General features: G+C 29.0%; 10 protein-coding genes across 10 annotated transcripts; 3 read left to right on the top strand and 7 right to left on the bottom strand.

Annotated features, from left to right (window-relative positions):
- Nucleotides 1-728: 728 nt before the first annotated feature.
- cgd1_140 (conserved hypothetical protein) lies at nt 729-3,620 on the bottom strand (the record flags this gene model as incomplete). Its single annotated transcript, XM_627876.1, has 1 exon — nt 729-3,620. One exon carries the CDS (start codon nt 3,618-3,620, stop codon nt 729-731), a length of 2,892 nt encoding a protein of 963 aa, XP_627876.1.
- Nucleotides 3,621-4,666: 1,046 nt separating this feature from the next.
- On the bottom strand, nt 4,667-6,739 carry cgd1_130 (signal peptide, predicted secreted protein with a cysteine cluster at the C-terminus; the record flags this gene model as incomplete). Its single annotated transcript, XM_627875.1, has 1 exon — nt 4,667-6,739. The coding sequence occupies one exon, from the start codon at nt 6,737-6,739 to the stop codon at nt 4,667-4,669; it is 2,073 nt and encodes a 690-aa protein (XP_627875.1).
- A 440-nt stretch (nt 6,740-7,179) lies between these two features.
- On the bottom strand, nt 7,180-8,475 carry cgd1_120 (signal peptide, predicted secreted protein with a cysteine cluster at the C-terminus, paralogs; the record flags this gene model as incomplete). Its single annotated transcript, XM_627874.1, has 1 exon — nt 7,180-8,475. One exon carries the CDS (start codon nt 8,473-8,475, stop codon nt 7,180-7,182), a length of 1,296 nt encoding a protein of 431 aa, XP_627874.1.
- A 1,741-nt stretch (nt 8,476-10,216) lies between these two features.
- cgd1_110 (predicted secreted protein, signal peptide, paralogs) lies at nt 10,217-11,437 on the bottom strand (the record flags this gene model as incomplete). The annotated part of the gene is made up of 1 exon (XM_627873.1): nt 10,217-11,437. One exon carries the CDS (start codon nt 11,435-11,437, stop codon nt 10,217-10,219), a length of 1,221 nt encoding a protein of 406 aa, XP_627873.1.
- A 578-nt stretch (nt 11,438-12,015) lies between these two features.
- On the bottom strand, nt 12,016-15,132 carry cgd1_100 (hypothetical protein; the record flags this gene model as incomplete). Its single annotated transcript, XM_627872.1, has 1 exon — nt 12,016-15,132. One exon carries the CDS (start codon nt 15,130-15,132, stop codon nt 12,016-12,018), a length of 3,117 nt encoding a protein of 1,038 aa, XP_627872.1.
- Nucleotides 15,133-15,316: 184 nt separating this feature from the next.
- cgd1_90 (predicted transcription factor subunit TAF6) lies at nt 15,317-17,590 on the top strand (the record flags this gene model as incomplete). The annotated part of the gene is made up of 1 exon (XM_627871.1): nt 15,317-17,590. The coding sequence occupies one exon, from the start codon at nt 15,317-15,319 to the stop codon at nt 17,588-17,590; it is 2,274 nt and encodes a 757-aa protein (XP_627871.1).
- A 139-nt stretch (nt 17,591-17,729) lies between these two features.
- On the top strand, nt 17,730-18,173 carry cgd1_80 (hypothetical protein; the record flags this gene model as incomplete). Its single annotated transcript, XM_627870.1, has 1 exon — nt 17,730-18,173. One exon carries the CDS (start codon nt 17,730-17,732, stop codon nt 18,171-18,173), a length of 444 nt encoding a protein of 147 aa, XP_627870.1.
- Nucleotides 18,174-18,408: 235 nt separating this feature from the next.
- On the top strand, nt 18,409-18,765 carry cgd1_70 (hypothetical protein; the record flags this gene model as incomplete). The annotated part of the gene is made up of 1 exon (XM_627869.1): nt 18,409-18,765. The coding sequence occupies one exon, from the start codon at nt 18,409-18,411 to the stop codon at nt 18,763-18,765; it is 357 nt and encodes a 118-aa protein (XP_627869.1).
- Nucleotides 18,766-18,958: 193 nt separating this feature from the next.
- On the bottom strand, nt 18,959-19,861 carry cgd1_60 (cyclin dependent kinase A, putative; the record flags this gene model as incomplete). Its single annotated transcript, XM_001388096.1, has 1 exon — nt 18,959-19,861. The coding sequence occupies one exon, from the start codon at nt 19,859-19,861 to the stop codon at nt 18,959-18,961; it is 903 nt and encodes a 300-aa protein (XP_001388133.1).
- Nucleotides 19,862-20,121: 260 nt separating this feature from the next.
- cgd1_50 (hypothetical protein with 2 TPR domains) lies at nt 20,122-22,992 on the bottom strand (the record flags this gene model as incomplete). The annotated part of the gene is made up of 1 exon (XM_627868.1): nt 20,122-22,992. One exon carries the CDS (start codon nt 22,990-22,992, stop codon nt 20,122-20,124), a length of 2,871 nt encoding a protein of 956 aa, XP_627868.1.
- Between the last annotated feature and the right edge of the window lie 55 nt (nt 22,993-23,047).

Below are 23,047 nucleotides of genomic sequence, written 5' to 3'. Positions count from 1 at the left end.
GCATATAGATAAGATATTAAAAAATAAAAAAATAATGGGCTTGAAATAAAAATATTATATTTACAAGTGATAAAAAAAAATTTATGAATCATAAGATGATTATCTATTAGTTTATTTACATAATGAAGTCAAATTTTATTAGACTTTTGATGCTTTTGAGTTTGAATACGAATATGATTTCATATCAATCTTCTGAAAAACGAAATATCTTAATATCATATTTCTGGTTATAAATTAACACTATTTGGAGATTCTTAATTAAAGAATTTATCCGTATAGCTTTTTTTTTATTAAAGTGATTGCTTTATTAACTTAATATTATAATTTATCATAGTGTTTAAACACTTGAGCCGGTTTATCTATTTTGAAAATTTTCAAATTGATAACCAAAATATATTTTAAATTTAATCAAAAAAAAATCGAGTCAAATATCAAATTTGGCTCAAGACTTCAATTGATTTTTCGAATGTTAAAATTTGAAATTAACAAAAATGTTCACCTGATTGTTCATTCTTGCTATAGATTCTTTGAATAATATTTACATTATTATCGGAAGAATTGATTCTTTGAATACAGCATTTAAATCTTTCAAAAAAGTCTTTGTACCATTCATAGTTGAATCTTGTTGGATTTTCATTCATTTTAATATATAATCATCAGTAATGTAAAATACCTGAACTCACATTCACGATAAGAAATCATATTTAATAATGGTTAATCATTATAGGCTATTTATATTTTTCTGAAACATTGTTTAACATTATTAGCAATTTGATTAGTTCTTTGATCATAAATTTTTCAAAATTTTTGACTATTTCATAGTCTTCTCCTGTTAACAATGGAATGACGTCTTTATATATTCTTTCAAGCTCACAACTAATGTCCGAAATCGCTGTTTCTAATTCAGAAGTTGAAGTTTCTGATGTAATTTTTGAATAATCAAATCTTTTTATACCAAAGAAACTAAAAAGAAACTGTTCCTTACTTTTTTCTGTTTGAGTGGAATCTTCAGACGTATTTGATTCAAAACTTGAAAATAGCTTTAATAACTTTGATTCAATATTTTTTGTGCTATCAATATCCTCTGCTTCAGTTAAAGGTATTTCAAAAGAATATCCACTTTCATAGTCAAAATTGTGTTCGCTTTTTCTTCCACTACTTCCACTTCTGCTTCTACTTCTGCTTCTACCTCTTCTGCTTCTGCTTCTACCTCTTCTGCTTCTGCTTTTGCTTCTGCTTTTGCTTCTACCTCTGCTTCCAGTTCTGCTCCTAGTACTCCTACTCCTACTATGACTATGAGTTTTGCTATGTTCCTTACTCTTGCTTCTAAGTTTGTCTCCGCTCTCAGCTTGTGTAGTTTCTAAACTCTTTGTTTCACCTGAGTCTATACTAAAACTTAGAGATCTGCCACCACTTGACTCATTAGTAGTTCTGCTTTTCGCAATTAGATCCAATGTTGAAGCTGCCAAAGGTTTTTTATGAGTTTCATCTGCTCTTCTTTTACCAACTTTGCTTCTTCCCACAAAACTTGTAGTGCTTTGAGTTGCAACAGGCGGCTGGCTAGGTTTATTTTCTTCAAGACTTGCTGAAGCTAAGGTGCCACCTTCAAAGATTTGATTCAGGCTTTTTTCTCTATCATTTCGAGTATTTTCAGATTCAGTTAAGTGGGATAATAAATTAAACACATTCAAAAATAATGACTGGAGACTTTCTCTCATTTGAATCTCCTCATTTACGGCTTCAAAATTTTGTTCAATTTTAGTCACGACTCTTACAAGACGACAAAGCTCAACTTTTTCTTCTTTTTCCTTTTTCTTCTTTGCTTCTTCTTCTCTTTCCTTTCTTCTTTCATCTTCTTCCTTCTCTCTCTTTTTTTTCCATTTTTCTGCACGATTCAGAATTTTATCTCTTTTTGATTGCTTTTGATTGCTCATTTTTTGTTCTTTGATGGTTTCACTAATGGCCGATTTTTTTTCCGAAGCTTCTTCTTGAGACAATAATAATTCCATTTTCAACTGCTTTCTCATGGACTTGCTCTTTTTAGTTTTTGATGAACCAGTTGCTTTACTCGTAAGATCAACTTGATCATTCTCATTAATGGGAACGCTCGATGTTGCGCAAACACTTTCAATATTTTTAAATCTACCCGGTTTCATCTTCTTACTTGTATGCAATCCTTTACTTGTTGAGCTTTCAACCATGGACTTTCTTGCACTTGCTAAAAATTCCATACTGTTTCTGTTTAGAAATTTAAGTAAGTGATCAATTTCATAGCGTTCAAATAATACAATAGCACTCTCTAAATCTAATGTTGTTTCTTCTAAATAAATAATTGTATTGTGTAATAAAAAATATTCATATGAGCTGGAACTTTTACCTATTATTTCCTGTTTTAAATAAAGCAATAATATTTTCAATCTTTCAACTAATTTCGTAAATTTTTCTATAATTGTTCTTTTATTTAATGGTCCGTTGAATGAAAATACAGAATTATCAGTTTGCAATAATGAATCAAAATCCAAAAATTGTCTAACTTTTACTTTAATTTCATATGCTTTCTCCTCTGTAAGTAACAGTTCTGTCGATCTAGCAAACATTTCTTGTTGTATTTTATCATAAACTTCAAAATGTTTCAAGAGTGATTTTTTTGCAATACCATTTTTAAAAAAGAAAAAATTTTCAATTGCAAATAGAATAGCTTCAAAGGAGAAGTTAATCATAACTTCAATCTTGAATGTGTATTCACTTAACTCAGAATTTTTTGATAATTTTTGTTTGTTTCTTTCATTTGAGTCGTTTTTCTTTTTTTCACTTGATCTATTACTACCTGACGTTTTTACTCCAGTTGAATTTTGCAAAATCAATTTTTTATTATAATTATCCAATAATTTTTCAACCGGTTCAAGTAGATTTATTCCATGAGCTAAATTAATAGAAATGGTACAAACTACTTCTTTCGTTGTTTCATATTGTTGCAAAAATTTACTTTTGGACATTTTTTTGTACAAATCAAACGACCTTTTGAGTAATAAACGATATTTACTAAGAAAAGAAATCATTTTTTTTGCTATAACGTTATAACCGAAATGAACTTTTTTAATAATCATTAGTTTCAACAATTCACTCAATATTTCCAATGTTGAAGTTATTTCGTTTAGCCTTTCGCTTAAAACTACAAAAATGGATGCGTCAAGTTTCGAAGAATTCTCCATTTGGTACATTAAATCTGTTTCTATTAAATATTTGAGTGCTTCATTAATACCTTTTAATCTACTTGGAGATATCATTTTCTTTTTGTCAGAAAATCGTGAATGTTTGTCTATATAAAGAAGAATTAATTTTAATTTACTGACAGATTCAATACTTTCTTCAGGATTAAATACCGCATTGCATCTCAATATGAATGTATAAATTATAAGCATCATTTGTATCAGTATCTCTATACAGAATTCAGCTTCAAATACATTTAAATTTAATCCAGAGAATTTATTAATTATACTTTTTTCTACATTTTTTGGATTATCTTCCCCGTCATCGTTTGGTATATTTGCTGAGCTCAGTACTGAAAATAATGACAAAGAAAATAATACAAAAAGTGATACTTTTGTATCAAATTTCATTGGATGTTTGATATAGATTAATTTATTACTGCAATATTTTAGATTGTCATGTTATAATAAGCATGTCAGCCCGCCCAATGTATCGTTAATTTTTTTCGTTGATTAAATGAATGCCAACTTTAAAGAGCGTTTTTCATTAACGCAAAATATAAATTAGATAATTTTCAGATATATCTCTTTAATTTAATTCCTACTCATCAAATAATTCTATTTATATACTAGAACTCAGTTTTGAACGAAATTTTTCCCCCCTTTAAGATAAAAACGAAAAATTTGATGTAAAATTACATTTAGCTTTAAAAACGCTTATGAATCTTTAAAACAGAAAATATTTATTCAAGCTGGTTGATCATAACCAAATAAATATAATTTCTCAGATTTAAGCCATTATTCTTGGTTAACTACTCTAATTACTGAATAGAAGATGAAGAATCAATTATTGATTTCAAAAGAATTAGGAAATTTAACATCTAAAATAAACGTTCATAATCTTAAATTAAAACCAATTACAACGCAATGAATCTCGTTACTTCATTTTTGGTGTTGATATTTAGATCAATCATTAAAGCAATTTCTATTTTGAACCAGATTACTCTATCTGTTTACAAGAATCATACATTTTATATATTTACGTTGAAGAATTTTTAAAATTTAAATTCTGAGATTTTGTTTATTTCAAACAAACTTTATAGTTTTAAATTAATTAATTATAATAAAGAAATTTAACCTAAAACTTGCCATATCGGAATAGATTATTCCTGAGTTCATTATACTATCAATTGTTAGATATTATTAGGTTATAAAACATCGAGTTTTTCAACAGCTAATCTAAAAAATAATATATATTTAATCATAGAACTGTAAATATTATTTTCAAAATTCAAGTAACCAATACTTTATTTTGTATGATAGTAAAGTCTTACTGAATAGAAGATTAATATAAAATAAACTTGATTTATCTGAGAACAAAACCAAAATAATATGCATATTCTTATGATGGCTAAGTAATATGCTTGTAATTTTTTTTTTTATTAAACCTTTATAGATTAATCCACATCATAAATTGATTTCTTTGGAGAATCAAACGGATGTTGTAAACAGAAAAGACAGCTACAATCACACATCCTACATCCGCAATTATTTGTTCCAACAATATACTTGTCTGAAGGATGACCTACTTTGCAGCAATCTTTAGAACCACACACTCTTGATGCAAGTCCTTGCCTAGCTGCGACAGATGGAGGGAGAGCTTCCAATACATTTTTTGCGTTCATTAAAACGTATCTTCCATTTGAGCTAAAATCTATTTTTTTGATCCAATCTCCTAATGCCACTTTTATAATTTCCATTTGAGTTGTGATTGCAGCAAATTTATCTCCTCTACCAGTGATTTTTAAGAGTATTCTATCCATTTCTTGCAATTTTTTGAATAATTGAAATGATAAATTCAACAATTCCTCTTCGAGCTTCAGTATTTCGTTTAAAACTTCCTCTGCCTCTTGTATCAAAAACAATGCTTCTGAAGCTTCCAACTCTCCGTCTTTACTTTGATCTCCTTCTGTGACAGATTCCGTCCTTGGAGCAGTTGGAGAAGCGCCACGGCTTCTGGATCTACTGCGTCTACTTCTAGATTTGCCTTTTAGATGCGAAGTATCTTGCAAACTCGCAAATGTGCCTCTACTTTGTGAATGGGAGCGCAGAGAGGAACCAACTTGAGATATTGAAGAAACATGCGGTCTTGGAGAAGGTGAACGCGAAGAGGAACCAATTTGCACTCCTGAAGAAGTACATGGCCTTGGAGAAGATGAACGTGAAGAGGAACCAGTTTGTGCTCTTAAAGAAGTACATGGCTTCGGAGAACGCGAACGCGATCTTCTTGAACTACGACTATTGTTATTTTTTGATGTAACAGCTTTAGTTTTTACCTTCTGCTTTGCTCCTCCTTTTGGATCTAATTTAAGAAGTTCTGCAGGCTGTACAAAAGCAGCTTGAGGTTGGGGACCATCGGGACGGCTTTGTAAATGTTTTTTTTTTGAAGTATGTTTTTTATGAGTAGAATTTTTTCCTCTACTGCTTCCTTCATCAGCATTGGATGCTTCTAACTTAGTTATACTAGCTTGTGTTCTAACATCTGATGTATTGCTTGAACTAGCTCCTTCAAACCTGCCATCTTCATCTTGCTGATTTGGTTGAATATTACTGTGTGGAGTTTGGCAAATATTTTCCTTTGAATTTACATTACCGTCTCTATTTTTTCTATTTCTATTTCTATTTCTTTTTTTATTTGCTCCATTTTCTGCATTATTATTTCCTAATTTATTATTTAAAGTAGAAACTTCTCTCTCTTTATTAATGTTTGAATTGTCAAAAGGACATTCAAGATATAAATCTTGTTCTTGGCCTAATAAACTTAATGAAGTGTCACTTTCATCATTATAAAGGTCCTGATTTGAAAGAGATAATGATAAGCCATCCATACTAATACTTTCCTTATTTACTCCTTGCTCTTGATTCTCATTTTGTTTTGTAGCATCCAATACAAGTCTCGAAAAATGTTCATTAAGAGATAGTAGCAAATCTCTGACATTCTCAGACGAAAAACCATCTGAAATGCTGATTTCTAAATTATAACTAGTAATGAGATATATTATTGATTGGATTAATTCAATTAATTCAAGGAGAAACTCGACAAATTGTGAACTAACACTACAAATATTTCCGCTCAATTTTCTAGTCAAATCTGAGCATTTTTTAATCGCATCGACATCTATAGAAGATAATAGATCGATATTTCTTCTTGATAATTCTTGACGAATATCAGAATGCTTTTCAATAACACTTTCCTCTTTTGATAAAATTAGCAGTAGTTCTTGAGATTGTCTCGTCGTAAATAAAACATTTAATGAATTGAATAAATTCAACAATTTTATCAGGCACATTAACTGACAAAAAATGGAATAAGCCTGTTTAAGCAGTTCAATCTCAACATTTTGTATATCTAGTTTTGTAACAACTTGAGGTTTATTACTACTGTTAGGTAATTCAGCAGCGTTGATCTCCTTGGAATAAAAAAAAAATACAAAGCAGGCAACAGTTAAATACAAAACTTGAGACCTCATATCATTTTATTTCTGCAAGTACTATTATTCTTTTAATTTTGCATGTCAAATTTTACATTATTTGTAAGCGACGGGACGGGTGTTAAATCCAATTGATTTAGATTTTGTTTTTAAATAGCTATACTCTTAATGAGTATTAAAGAATATTTCATTTTAATATATCTATAAACAGTATTTACAACCTTGATTTCAAAGTCTTTAACAGTTTTCAGAGTTGATAATTAATTTAAACCTATGTTTTGACAATATTTATTTCTAATAGGAATACTCTGACTGAATTGTTCTACTTTCTAGTTATTTCAATATTCAAACAGTTGAAATTTATTTAAAAATGTTAAAATTGCCATAAAGTCACATTGCGCTAAATTGCTAGATATTTCTTTAAAGAAAAATATTAATTTGACCTAATTAAGTATTAACTTCAGGCTTAATTCAATTTATTAATCAACAAAATATATTTCATCATCTTCAGACAATTTAGAATTGCAGTGACTGCAATGCACGCATTTACCATTTGGCTTTTGATTGCAAAGTAAATTAATAGTTAGGTTTTCTCCATTTCCATCAATTGAAGTCTTAGCCATTTTCTTGATATTTTCTTTGTATCCAGATTTTAGCGCTAGAAGATTTTTAATGCTACTAGATTGTATCTTCATATTCACAGGTAATTTAGCTACTCTTTCTTTTAGACCTTTATCTAATATTGCTGAATCAATATCAAAAATTTTCTTCATAATTGTTTCAAAGCTATTTTCTCTAGAAATTAGTTTTTCTTCAATTTCTGCTATTAACCCTAGAGAACAGATTATTTGATTTACAATTTCGATAGATTGAACCAAATCTTCATCTGAATTTTCATGATCTATTTCATTAGACTTTTCTTCTATATTTGGAACATCTAAAGCAATCTCTTTCAATTTCTTTCTTCCGCCACTTTTTTTTTTACTTTTAGCCTTAGATTTAGCTTTACCTTCAAGAGCACCACAAGTTCCATCTGTGCAACATCCCAACATTAGATGAGCACTCAAATCAGCAGCTTTAGTTGCTTCAAGTAATTCGTGCTGGCTCAATTGCTTTGGAGCTGAATATTGATTATTTCTCTTACTTTTTCTATGATTGACTTTTACTGTATTATTTTCGTTTGAAGTTTTACTTGTATTAGCAAGAACTAGTTTTGTTACTGTAAAGCCAGAAGCAGAACTAAATTCTTGGAATAAATGAAGAGCATCTTCATCAGTATGATTAGGAATTAGAGACGAGAAGCCAAAATAAGCCATTTGACAATATATGGTCTTTATAAGTTCAAGCAGTTCATCTTTAAGAGTTACTGCCGCTTCAGTTTTAAGTCTTCTTTTTAAACATTCATTTATAATCTCATTTAATTTTTCAAATTGATCCTTCAAATCAGGAGAGCAACTTGCCCCTGCAATTATTTCTTTTTCTTTCTCAGAAAGTTGTTTACTTTTTTCGATTAGCGATTTTTGCGTCATTTCCAAATAATAACCTATACTGGGGGAACAAAAAAGCATCCTATCAATATTATAATGATTAGAACACTCGGTAAGATTCACCATTAATTTGAGCAACGCCCAAAAATTCTTCAATGCTGTGGCTTGATATAATGCGGAATTTTTAAAACGTTCTTCTCCACTTTTACTTTGATTTGATGCACCAAATGAATAGTTTATACAAAAACATATTATTAAAATTGCTAAACAAAAAGATAATTTTAGCATATTTTTTTCAATGTTTGACTATAGATTACATTTTTTATTGCAATTTTCAAAAATTACATGCTGGCGCCAAAATGTATAATTTGTTTTTTTCCTGGAAAAAACAACTTTTTTATTTCGAAAATTCTAATTTTTTAACGCATCCAACTAATTAACAGCAACATTTTAATATTCTGCAATTATTTTTGCGAATTTTTATTTTTATTTTGAAAATTTGATTATTAAAATTTTTCTGATATAATTTATAGTTATTTATAAAATATTGAGTTTCTTAAGATAAATTTTTATCAAGTATAAACTGATTAAATCTGGAATTTCCTTTCGAAAGAAATATTAAACAAATAATGAATTTCTAATATATAGGTCTTAGCAACTTTTTGACCCATTGTTTTGAAAGATTCAAGCATTTATTTTTTTAAATTATACTTCGCTTTTAAATAAAAATTCTATTTTTAGTTGTATATTAAATCTCAATGAGCTTAATTAAATAAACTGATATATTAAAACAGACGTAAATTTTAGTTAAATTGCTAATTTCTCAATGATGTCAATAATTATTTAATTTCTCTTTTTCAATTCTAAAATTTATCTACTAATAATTGGTTGCAAGTGATCATTTTAATTAATTATAAATTTGTGCTTGATCACAATTTCTAGTTATAATTAAATGTCATATTTTAAACAACGCAAATCTTATGAATATTAAAAATATTAATTCTTTATATTTCATATTTTTAATCATCTATTAATAATACGAATGTTTTTTCATGTATCTTATTTATTATGTTTAAAACTTAACGCTATAATATATTTTAGAACTCATTAATGAAATATTTGTGCAATGAATTAGTAATGCGTTCCTACCAGAGTTAATTAATTAAATGATTTATATAGCTCTTTCAAAATAATTTTTTTTAAATTAATAATGCTGAGAGTATAATAGTTTCTGAGCTAATTTAAAGGAAAATTAATTAATCTGAACTAGAAGTTGATCAAGACTTTTGTTTAAAAGATAAATACTAACAATAATTTACAATATAAACCCGAATTTATTTATAAGGCAGTGGTTAAAATATTGAGCCTTATTTTATCTCAAGGGAATTAAAAAAATATGATTAATTTACTTGATTCGAGAAAGTTTTGGGAATAATTGTGTATTAGAACTCCAAAATAAATTATTTTTTTGCAATAATGCTTTATTAAAATATATTATTTGAATTAAGAGGTATATTATAAAATAATAATCAAAAGTCAATTTTTTTTTAATCGACTTTTTATTTAAACGTTAATCGTTCAAAAAGAATTTATAAATATCAAATCTAATCGCAAAAAAAGTAAGATGCAAATATTTAATTATAGATTCAGAAATTACTCATTTTTGGGATAAATTTATAAGTTAATGTTACAATATTTACTTTTTTAATTAAAGGTTTGATCTTCGAATATGAGCGTTCTTAGTCAATATTCTTGTTTGCAATTTTTATTTTAAAATATCTATGGTTTTACAAAAAAAAAGTCACAAATTTAGCTCTTTGTTTTAATTAAAAATAAATTCATTAAAGAATTTAAAGAATAAATCTTAAAAAATTAAATTTTATCATTTAGAGAATCAGCATTTCAATGATTATTTTATTTTTTCATAATTTAGAATATAGTCTGTTAACAAGTAAAAATAAATCGGTTGATAGTTCTATAAAATATTATAGTACTAATTAATACAGCAATAATTTGAATACCCCAAACTTTAGTCAGGATTATTAATCAATTTCTTTATTTTTTCTTTACATTTATGCGTTGAGTGATGACAATGGTTCGTTTCCAGATTGGCAACTATTCCATTTAATTCAAAATGCGAAGATTTTGAAATTAGCCTCAAGCTATATTCGCTACTTGGTGCTTTGACGCCTTCAAAAGTGTGTTTATGATTTCCTTCTTCGTTAACTAATACATTAAACCTCGTAAATAGACTTTTAGAAGGTTTAAACAATTCAAAATTTTCTTTAAGCTTTTTAACATCGAGTTCGAATAAATTTGATACTTTAACTAAATTTTCTTCATGATTAGCAATCTCTTGAAGCAATTCAATCAATTTAGATACAGCTCCAACAGATTCTTTAACCAATTGATCTTCATACTTAATATTTAATAATTCGCATCTATCATTGCTTTGATCCGCATCAGATTGACTATGTTCATTCCGACCCTCAGCCACAGTTCTTTTTTTTCTTCCACCACGATTCTTCTTTCTAGAGCTTTTATATTTTTTCTTTGAAGGATCTAATGAATTGCATTTACCATCACGGCAGCAGCCAATTAGAATATGTGCAGCTAAGTTACTTGATTCTTCTCTTTCATTATACTCTTTCAATTCTTTTTCTTTTATTTTTTGATCATTTTGCTTTATTGATTCAATTTTTATTATTTTCAATAGTTCATAAAATAATTTAGTAGAAATATTAACTGTTTGTTCAATGGTTGAAGATATTTCTTTTCCAAATGAAAAATTGTCGAAAAATTTAACAATTTTTATGACTTCCTTACCTATTACTTCTAGTTTTCCCAAATTAGATTCCAAAAAAGCCCATTCAAAACGACTATTTTTTTCATGGCATTCTTTTAATTTACCATTCAATATTTTAAGCATTCTAGAATAGAAGTTGGAAATATATAATTGCTTATCTTGTTGATTCTCAAGAATAAACATGTTCAAGTCTATAGAAAGGAAAGATAGTGTAGATGAATCTGAGCCGAATTTTCTAATCTCTTTGATCTCAAATTTTTGCAAACATAAATAAAGTGATTTAACTAAATACGCAAAATCTGATAATAAATACAATTTTCTCAATTGGAATGAAGATTCTTGATTTTCTTGGAAATTAAAATTATAAGGAGCCTCTGCAGAATAGATAGAAACAAAGGAAACAGCCAAAATCAATAAACATAGAAAGGGTTTAGTTGGTTTCATTTAGATATATTTGCATTCATCTACAAATTTTCCAGGTTTTTTTTTTCATTTTGACAAAAAAAAATGCTATCTTAGCGCCTGCAAATCATTTATCTATACTGCCATTTTTACCATGCAATTTATTAAAAAAAATTATAAATAGAATTCATTACAGAATAATCTAGTTTATTTAAATCAAAATTTTTACAAACATTTTAAATTTCTTGTATAACAATTTTTGTTTACTTAATGTATCTATTTAGAATTAATTATCAAACTTATACTCCAAAACTGATAGTTGAACTTAATTTAATTGAATAGTATTAAGATTAACAATGTTAACAATTGTTGGTATTTTTTGCATAATTGTAAATTAGAAACTTACATTTATATTTATTTACAAAAATTGTTAAATTTCTTTTTTTCTGCAAAGTGCAGTTTGAAATTACTATTAGTCGAAATAATTTGATTTCAATGAAAATAATCACAAAATAAAATGGAAATACTAAGTTGTACTATTTAATATTGACAGACTGTGATACTATTTAATAAGTAATTCTTGTAAACCTATTAAATCAATCATTTTTATTAATTGTATTTTAGCTTTTTGTAATCTCTACAGTTTTTTCTATGTCAAATTCTAAGCAATATCTAGAAATTTCTTCCATTTCAAATCTTGAAAATTTATTAGATTGGTTCTCTAAATAAAATAGTGAGTTCTTATATAGCAATAAGCCAAGTTGATTTAAATATTTGTTCCATAACATTGAATATTCATTTGTTGTTTGTAGTTTGTCATGCAAAGTAACCTTCTCTACTAATTCAAGGTTTTTTGCAAATTTAAAAGTTTCCCATGTATCAAAGAGAAGAATAAATGGAATTCTGTAATCAGAATCAGAATTAATCTTATTAAAAACTGTTAATGAGCGCAAAGCATTTATTCTAACTTTAGTTAGTTCTGTTTTATTAATAATTATTAAACAAAGAGCTTTCCAATTTTTGGCGAATGCTTTTGACAAATCTATATCTGTGATTGATATACCACTAAATGATTGAATTACTAAATTATAAAAATTATCATTTTCAAATAATAATCCAATTGCATAAATCGAATTCCATTTAATTTTATTGTATCTAAATGTGTTACTATAAGTATTTGAGACTAAATTAGTTAATAAGTTTAGTGCCCAAACGATGTCTTTATAGTCATTTTCATTATAAGGAATCAGCCTTAAGATCCTTCCAAACGCTCTAACTATATCTGAAAGGTTTGAAGAACTTGGAAACCTAGTAGAAGCAAAGTTATATTTAATTTGCTGAATAAGTAGCTTATATGAACAAAAAATCTCTTTCCAATTTAAAAGACAACAAATTTCGTTGAGTTCAACTTCATAATTATCCATAAACTTGTCGTAGCTCTCATCCAACAAACTCATGTTATTTTTTCTATAACTTGATGAGCAAACAATAACTTTATTTCTGTTTATATAATGGTAAGTACTAATGTATACCATAATTTTATTCACGCTCAAAATCATATTCTCTTTAATAGGCTTTATCGAGATGGAATTATCTAATTTGATTAAAAATAAAAGCTTTTGAACTAAGCTAGATTCAAAATGCTGAAACGTAGTAAATGATGAGTGCTTTATCCATTCTGAGTTTCCGCAATAACAAAGGAGAACATTGATTATTGATGGTAGTACCTTATCTTCAGTGTAATCTAATATTAATAGTAATATTTCCACAAAACTGACCTTTGAAGTTTCAAAAGCATATTTTTTCATTTGCTCACTGTTATATAATATTCTTTTTTCGCAATTCTTAATATTATTTGTAGCTTTCATTAAAGTTTCAGACAAAGTTTCCTCCAATATAATGGGATTAATTGTTGAATATATATCTAATATCCTGCAAATACTATTTTTATTTATTTGTAAATAATTGGAAGAGTTTGTTAATTCCTCCTTGAAGATTAAATTATCGATAACAAAATCAGAAGTGAATAAAATAAATGTCTTCAAGAATTCGATAATCTTAAGATACAATTCTTCAACATCAATTACGGTAAATTCTATCTTTCTCATAATTTGGTGGGGAAAATCAGGATCCAGAGATTGAAGTTGATTTTCAATAAAATTTCTTTTATCTAATTTAAAATTCCTGAATTCGCAAATGCAATTTATCAACATATATGTAGCTCTGAGCCCTTTTTCATAAATAAGAGAATCTAATTGATTTGGATTAAAGTTAATAAATTCAAGTAATTTTACGAATATTGATATATAGTTCTTAGCCCCGAACTTATTTTCAAATAATAAAGATTGGTTTAAATAGATATTCAGCAATATTAATGGAAAATTTTCTAATAATTTTATATAAAAATTTAATATTTCTGTCAAAATAACTGGAAATTTGGAATGAACGCCTTTTCCGTTGATGCCTTCAAAATTGGAATCTTTTCTTAAGTTTAGAATTGTATAACTGTTGATCAATACTTGTTCAAAACATGGATTTAAATCATCGAAAAGAATATTCTTCGAGGTTTCACAATTTTTTATTAAGTTCAAAATATTAGAAAAAAGCTGCAAAGAAGGGATAAATAGATTTAAATCTTTAAGACCAGAAAGTAAATTATTGGAGAGAATTTGAATAAAGCTTGTATTTGCATTAATAAAATTGTTAGTCCAAAATAGAGATGGTGTTGTACTTACAATTTTTGAAATTGTTTTAATAAAAGTTATTACAGTGTCTGAATCATAATTTTCTGATCTAAAAAAAGTCTCTCCAAACTTTAAAAGTGAAAATGACAATATTACTGCATTTTTTGATAATGAGGATGCGCTTGTATCTATTATTTGTTGGGATAGCGGTTTGCAAAGTAGTGAAGTCATAGATTTAAACCTAAATATTGGGGAAGTAAATATAGATTGTATACACAATATTGAATTCACTCTCATTTTTGCGTTTGAACTTAATAAAAAGTATGAAAGGAAAGGAATATCTGAATCTATGCTCAAGAAAATAGATATTTCATTGTATAATAAGTAATTTATTTCAATTGAAGAGATATCAAATTTTTCTGGAAATAATATTAGATCCCAATTCTCAGTGAATTCTAATTTATATATCCGAAATAGAATATTTAAGCAATATAATGTGGAGCCACACATTTTTTCAAGTAAATCACGATTCTTAGTTTCAATTTTGTGACAAATTATTTTAACCAATATTAATACTATTGATAAGCTATTTGTTGAAGAAGAACTCGTAAGGCCAACATTACTTTCTAAATATGATTTCATATTCTCACAAACTAAAGTTAACTCTTTAATCACTTCAAGTAGATCCATGAGAAATTGTTTAATCAATGTTAATTCAGTAGAAAATAAGCTTTGAAATTGACCATCAAACTTTAATAACAGTTTTTCACTGGAATTTGACCGAATATTTTCTCTCTTAGAAATTTTTTCAGAGTTTACTCTTATTTCAGTCGATATTTTGTCCAGAACAATTTTGTAGCAATGTAGAATAGAGTTCCATACTTCACTAAGCTCTAGGCTATCCAGATCACTCACATTTTTAGAGTCCCAAAGTGAACTCAGATTACGGAACTGCTCAAAGTATTTTGAATTCGTCTGTGAAACCTTTAGTTCGTGTGTGCTAAAATTTCTCAAAAAATTCTCACAAGTAAGAATAATTGCTTTTGGATTCATGTTATCAAATTTACAGCAAGTTTTGAAACTCCAACTTAATGCATCCTTTGTAAAGTTATTGCCTATGCATTTTTTTCGATTTTATTTATTTATCATATAATTTGTATTGTAAAATCCTTAAAAAAAACATTAAAATTGCGCCAAATGTTGATCAGTTTACTTTTAGGACTCGTAGAAGATAAAAATGCTAAGAAAAACAAAAACTTATAATTATGACCAATTTTTGCTAAATGACTGTTTAGATGTTGGGGTCTGTGAAATGGAAAATAATCTTGTACTTAGGAAAAAGCAAAGAATAAATCTTGATAACTGCAATGAAAGTGAAAGAAATAAAGACTATATGAAAAACAACGGAATATTTTCAGTCTATGACTTTGTTTATCCTCTTTCTAAACAAGTTTGTTGTGATTCAATTTCGAGCAATGCAGCCTCTCTTATTGTTCAAACAGTAGAGTTTAAGTTAAGACAAATAATTGAAGAAGCAATAAAACTAGCATTTCATAGAGGGAGTTGTAGCTCAGGTGATTTACGGGAAAATGTGGAGTTGCCATTTATTTCATTAGGAGATATTAATAGCGCGATGAGATATATATGTGGATCCAAGAATCTCATTTGGAGTTTGGAGAAACCTCTTAGAAGCTATTTTATTTCCAGAAGTCAAAACGGCAACGACCAGCTTATTGTTGAGAAAAATGCAGAAGTATTTTATAATTTACCTGAAAGATCAATAAGATATATTCCTTGTTTTTGTTTTCCTGATGGAAATTATAAGTTTGCTTCACTAAAAACTTTCAAAAAAGATACAAGTGACGATAAAGAAATTTTTCATGATATTATCAAAGATCTAGATGCTAAAAAAATTAAAAAACCAAGTATTCATTTACATTGGCTTGCTGTAGAAGGAAAGTTCGTTTTCAATTCTGAAAATGACACAACATATATAAAGAATATTTATAATAATATGGAGGCAAACTCTAAATTTGTAAAAAGAAAGAATTTCGATGTAAATTCCAATGAAAATGCTGATAATTTTAAGATTGTAATTAATAAAGCTATTGAAGGATTTCTATCAGAGGAACAAAGGGAGTTTTTAAGCTACATGAACAGAATTTTCTTGCGTGGAATGGAGGAGCTGTATTCATCTTGTAATTTACCATTTAACCTTTTGGATTCAAATATTGAGAGAAGGGCATTAATTATCAATAATTACGTTAATACTTACGGACTTTCTGATAAAGATACTGGTACAATAAGCTCCGTATTTTCTGTATTTGAAGGATTAAACTCTAATTTGCCACATTCAGCCTATAATCAATATGACAACTCTATAGAAAAGAATAAATTTCATTCAAAGGAGTCACAACAAAAGTTCGAACTTTTTCAGAAGTTAGACTATATTTTTCACATAATAGAGACGAATACCGATTTTGAACCACTGCTACCATATTTAGTTTATTATTTCAATTATAATACTAGAATTATATGTATCCAATTCGAGAAAACAGGAGTATTTCCAAAAATAGGAACTCTAAGACTATTAATAAGGATCTGCAGATCTATAATAAGAAATCCTCATTGCTCAAAAACAACGTATTACATCCATAAAATTATTGAGTCATTAATAAGAATAATGGTTTCATGCCCAGTTAAGGAGGCGCTTTCCAATAAAAATTTTAAAGTTTCAGAACTTTTTCTTGCTGATAATTTAAATGCTAGGCTTGACGCAAGTATTCTATTGGAAAACATTCTTGAACAGTGTTCTAATCACCTACCAATCGGAACTGCAAAAATTCTTGAATATCTAAGTAGTGAATTTAAGAAAATGTTGGATATTCGTATCAACAATCTGACGAACGGAAATTGTCTTCAAATTGCATCATTATATGGGATCGTTTGTGGAATCAGAAGTCTAGGCGATTTTTCAGTTTCTAGTGTTCTTTTTCCAAAACTACTAACATTATTCTTTCACTATCCAGAAGATCAAAATTCAAAAATTTCTTTTATTAGGCTTCACCTAGAAATCTCATCCTTAATAAACAAATATATGGCCTTGTTCCAAGTTAAATTTAAACTTTCTAACCACTGCAATTTTATTGATCTAATTTTTTTATATTTGGAAAAGCTAATTGAAAATCTAGAAAATATATTGGGTGATGGAGCAATTCCAATTCTTCTAACATCATCTATTAACCCTATTTGGAATGTAAATCAAATTAATCAAGCAATTTGCTTTCTCGATCAATGTATTGGGACACATTACATTGACTCTAATATAAAATGCCAAAGCTCCAAAGAATTTCTCTACATTACTGATAAAAAGCGCCTATCGAAACAATACTTAAATAAATTCGTCAATTCATATAATAAAGATGAGTTATGTTCGAAGCATGATTTCTGTATAGAACCTTTTGATTCAGATTTCTATTCTTTGAATTCTATACTAAATACTTTCATTTAGTTTTAATTAGATACTTGTTAGTTTTATATATGCTATGACTATCAAACAATGGTAATCAAGAAAATTTTTATTTTTTCTCCCAAAATTAAATCCAACTGTGTGAATTGCTGTCACCCACAAAAATCAATTATTTATAGAAATGCTGATAAATAAATCTTTTATATTGTTTAGCGCTGTCTTAATCATTAATATCGTCGAATACATACTATGCTTTGAAAAACTAAGAATTACGCCAAATGTAATTGAAGATTTGCAGAATGGCAAAATCACATTAACTGAAGCTTTAGACCGATATATTGTTCCAAATGATATTATTGTAGCATATGTAAAAGCTTTATCTGAAGAATCACAAAAGAGAATTAATGTTGATTTGAATGGAGTTACAGCGGAAGTTTTTTTTGTCGGGGATACTTATTATATAGGAGGAATACCACCCAAACCTGAAAACGAATTAACCATATATGAAAGATTAAGGGATCTCTCAGATCCAGGAAATCCTGGTCGAAGATGGTGCTGGAAGTTTGTAAAACATGCTCAGGTAAGTTATTTTCCTTTCAGCTTTTTAGAAGAATTCATTTTCTAAGGCGCCATATAACTGGGGCCATATTACCAATTTTGAAAACTGTGAATTTTCAGGAGATGACTCAAGGTATCAAATTACAGAAGATTCAGTATGTACAGACAAAGGAGGAATTGAATCAACCTCTATTTATCAAGGCTCATTTACAAATTATGAGCTCGCCTGTATAGAAAGGCGAACCGCAAGACTATCTTCAGCCGACTCCTGTTGGATCGTGCATAAAGGAGTAACACAAAAGATGATAGATAATGCAGAAGTTCCACTACAAAGGCAAATTCAAAACCAAAAAAGAATTAAAATTTCCGTAAAGCCGCACCTAATATTAAAGAGATTATTCGGAACTCAAGCAAATGCATGCAACCCTGAAAATTTGGTTGCTCCGTTTAAAGGTTTGGACGGAGCATCATTAATAGCTTCGAGATTTAATAGAGCAAGCGGCGGAATTGAGCTTTTGCAACGCTGCGATGGCTCTCAATATAATGAAGCGCTGGTCGAGTTGGAAAGCGAGAGTTATGGAGACGTTATTTGCGTTCCTGATCCGCCTCGTCCCAGTTGGCTTTGTTCTGGTCTTTCCGTATATTGTAAACCTTATTAGATTTTAGTAATTATAAAATAGTTTTTAATTAAAGTTAGAATTAGAAATTCTTGTTTAAATTAGAAAGTATTATTTCTAACTTCATCGAACCATTTGTTATTCAATGCATCAAATGCATTTATTCTTCTGCTCGGATCATACATTAACATCCTTATTTGAAATTTTAACTTAAAATCATTATCATAAAATAAACTTACATTTTTATTAAATTCTTTGCATCTGTTTCCAGCAAATATTGTTTAGTTGGAGAATACATACAAATTTGATTATCAACCCAATTTTCATCAATATCCCACTTTGGCCAATCAGGGCTGTAATTTGGAAGAGAGTTAATATTACTATATACTTTAGGGTTTGGAGTTCCCAACGTTTTAAATATTTTAAAAAGAGTTGAAACTTCGCTGTCACCAGAAAATATTGGCCTGCCTATTAACAGTTCGATGAATATACAGCCAACACTCCATATATCTATGGAACTAGAATAATTCTTATTCCCCAAAAGTAGTTCTGGAGCTCTATACCAAAGTGTTACAACCTCTCTAGTCAATGTTTTGAAAGGAGTAGATAAAATTCTGGAAAGTCCAAAGTCTGCAATTTTGACGTCTGGAAGATTTCTGTCGCATGATATTAGAATATTTTGGGGTTTCAGATCACGATGAATAATTCTATGCATATGCAAATGGAATATACCTTTTAGTATTTCAAAAATTATATGTTTTATGAATTTCACAGGAGGAACTTTATCAGGGAACATTGAAAGGTAACGTTTAAGATCGTAAGGAAAAAACTCAAACACTATATTAACACCTTTCGATGAAAGTATCACATCCTGAACGCTAACGATATTAGAATGATTGATCTCACGTAATATTGATATTTCTCTAAGGGTTGTTGTTGAAAATTCACTTGTAGCACTTCTGAAAGTTTTTACTGCAAAAAGTTCCCCAGATTGTTTACATTTGCATTTATATACCACTCCATATGTCCCTTCTCCTATTATTTCCAAATATTCATAATCACCAATCGAGGAATCTTTTTCTCCATCTCCAAGAGTGAAATTAATAGAATCCCATATTAACTTCTGAATCATATTCATAAATCTTATGACGGACTTATTGTCTCGAGAAAAAAAAACAAATCCTAATTAATACATAATTAACTATCTATAGCTAATCTCTAATATATTATTTCTAACAAATATTTTATTCATTTATTACAAATATACGATACCATATGAATGCAAAATTGGCACAAGAATGCATGCAAGGTCTGTGAAATTTAGACAAATTAGTGGAAATATGGTAGGATTATGAATCAATTAGAATATAATTTGATTTTAATTAAGATAAATCCTCTTTATTGGTAGGAAAAGTGAATTGGGCTTTGCTTAGATTTTTCAATTGCATCCCACCATGCAGAAAAGCCTATAGAATCTTTAATATTGTATTGATCAGGGTTATAATCTTTACACAACTTTCTGAATCTTTCATTTGCAGTCTGCAATCCGACGCATTGGATTTTAGACTCATACCTTCCCTTAGAGGTTCTAATGAGTAGAATCCAAATTGGGCCTTCTTTTCTGAGGCTTAATGTACAGTTATCGCAATGAAAGTCAAATTGTATGAATGTCTTGTCCCAAGTTACAAACTCTGTTGAAATAGTGCAATGAATTTCATCGCTTTTAGTGGATGTAGGTTTTATTGAGGCTTTTTCCGAAGGTATTTTATTTCTTTTTCCAGAATCGGCTTGTGACCACAATGGAGAACTCCATCCACAAAATAGTGTTTTTTTATCATTATCTTTGTCTGTAGACGGGCAGAAAACCCAGTCTAAAGTTCCATCAATTGCAATATAAATTGCAGAAAGTGAATGGATTAGTCTCGCTATCAACTCATCGTTTTTATATCCTTCTGAATTTATTGGAGTTTCCGATGGAAGGTCATATTTACAATTAATTGCATAAAGTCGACCATGTTGTTTAATTATATTAAATACTTGTAGTAATGCTGTTTCAAATTTGAATGGTGCATAATCGAACCAAAGCGACCTAGGAGGCTTTCTTGAGAGAATTTCCGAAGCGTTTACAACATCTCTTGCGGTTGGAGATCTAGTCATGACATGTTTGTTAAATTCCCAAATAACATCCATACAAGGCTTGAAAAGGTCAGGAGGTACATCAAGAACTATTGCTTCGATCTGTGGGTTGCTATAAAATATATCTGCAATTGCATTTGCAAAAGAAGAATTTTCAGAAATTTCTTCAAGGAAAAACTTTGGTGGAGAACTAGAAAAAACCTCGTTCTCTTGGTTACACGAAAAAATTGCTTGTAAGTGGTCAAATGCCTTCTTAGCATTTTCTATTGTTGTTTTACTCGGTACTACGCCGATACAATTGTACATTGCATCAAATTGAATTGTTGGAATTACATCTGTGAAAATCCACGAGCTATAACAACCAATAATTATATAGTTAAGTCTTTTTGATGAATTAAGGTATTCTGAATTAAATTCAAGTGCTGGTGGATAGTCAGGATCCAATTTTAATGCTTCGTTACAAAAGTGAAAGGCTTTTTTCCAGTTTCTTTGTGATTGATAGCACTTTGCAAGGTTCACATAGGTCGATGGGTGTATCATTTCAGGGCAGCAACGCAAGCTTTCATTATAGTAAAATATTGCATCGTTTACAAAGCCACCTTTTAAACAAATTTGAGCCAATAGATCAAATACATCAATATTAATTTCCAAAGGATAAATATTTCGATAAACGCTATGCAAATCAAAAATAATATCTTCTCTTTGCCTAATGTTAAGGTCTCCAATATTTGCAAGAATTCCATTGCGCAATACCCAAAGTATGAATGGATCGTGCAAACTATATCTTAATACGCCCAAATAAGGCTTCAATCCATTAGTAAAAGAACCTGAATTTGAGCTGAGTTGTTCAAAACCTCTTTGAATATTTAACAAATTATCCGGAACCAAATCTTCTTGGCTATCAATAAATGATGCAACGACCCTGGGGAATGAAGACTTCTTTCCTCCAAGAATACAGGTAATTTGAAATGTGTCCTTGTATCTTGTAGCAAGATAACTACAGCCTAAATTACAGAAATATTTCTTTATAGCATCCAAATTGACCATAAAGCTCATACATCCATGCACAGCAATATGAGGGGGTTTGATAGAAATAAACTCAGTATCATCAGGATACCCTTTATCACCTATTAAAACGCATATATTCCCGGTAGAGTATTTATAAAAACGTCTGAGCATTTGAATAGCCCCTAGTGGTAATACAAAAGACATTTCTCGATCAAGTTCGAGGTAGGACTTTATTACTTCACAAAGAGAATAGTCGAACTGAGAATACCTTAGTAACAATTGTTCCTTTTCTGTCAAGTACTCTGATTCTTGAGTTTTTTTTGTTTCACTATTTGTATTACAGACTTTGTTTTCTGAATGAGTTGTGATGGGCGAGAAATCTTCATCTATCATTTCTTTCCATGACCATGAAAGGGTCATTCTATCAGCAATGCTTGGGTGTGTTAAGTCTTCTTCAACTTGTGAAGAATAGACAGAAACAGTAGCTTTAGAAATTACCTTGTCCTTGCTTATCGCAATTGCATCAGTCAGAAGAGAATCCAAAACATAGTTACATACTAATACTATGCTTGATTCTGGTGGAATGGTTTCTTGCTTATTTGATCCAAATTTAATATCGCTTGGTTCAGAGTTGTTACCATTAAAACATGCAAATTCGAGCCATCCCTTTTGTATATATGAGATTAATGCACTAGATTCTCTTGTTAAAAACGAAAAGCTTGCATCAGTTGCATCAGTAAATATGTACTTAAAAGGTACGTCACTGTATCCGAGATCTTCCCAAACAGGAGAATATCTTTCTAAAGCTCTTAAAAGCAAAAACGTAAATCTTCCATGGCCACCACCAATCTCAACAATATAAATTTTTTTAAATGGAGTTCCGATTGGATTCTGATCCATTATAAAACTGTGTATAAGCCTCGCATATCCACTGGCAAGACGATTATTCGATGTTATGAAACTTGGGACCTGGTTTTTTCGCCATGCATCTATTGATACAGTCTTATAATATCGCTCTAAGATTGACCAAAGGCACGACTTTGTTAAATCCACATTCTCCTCAACTAAGAACTTTGATTCTGGACAATCCTCCACGCTAACCTCCTTACCGTTGTTGATGCTCATTTTTATTTACATACCTTCTGCATCCAAATATCATTAATCAAAAACCAAACCGCCA

The sequence above is a fragment of the Cryptosporidium parvum genome, chromosome 1 (assembly GCF_000165345.1).
Source record: "Cryptosporidium parvum Iowa II chromosome 1, whole genome shotgun sequence".
In the NCBI taxonomy this organism is placed as follows: domain Eukaryota; phylum Apicomplexa; class Conoidasida; order Eucoccidiorida; family Cryptosporidiidae; genus Cryptosporidium; species Cryptosporidium parvum.
This window is presented reverse-complemented; position numbering and strand designations above follow the sequence as displayed.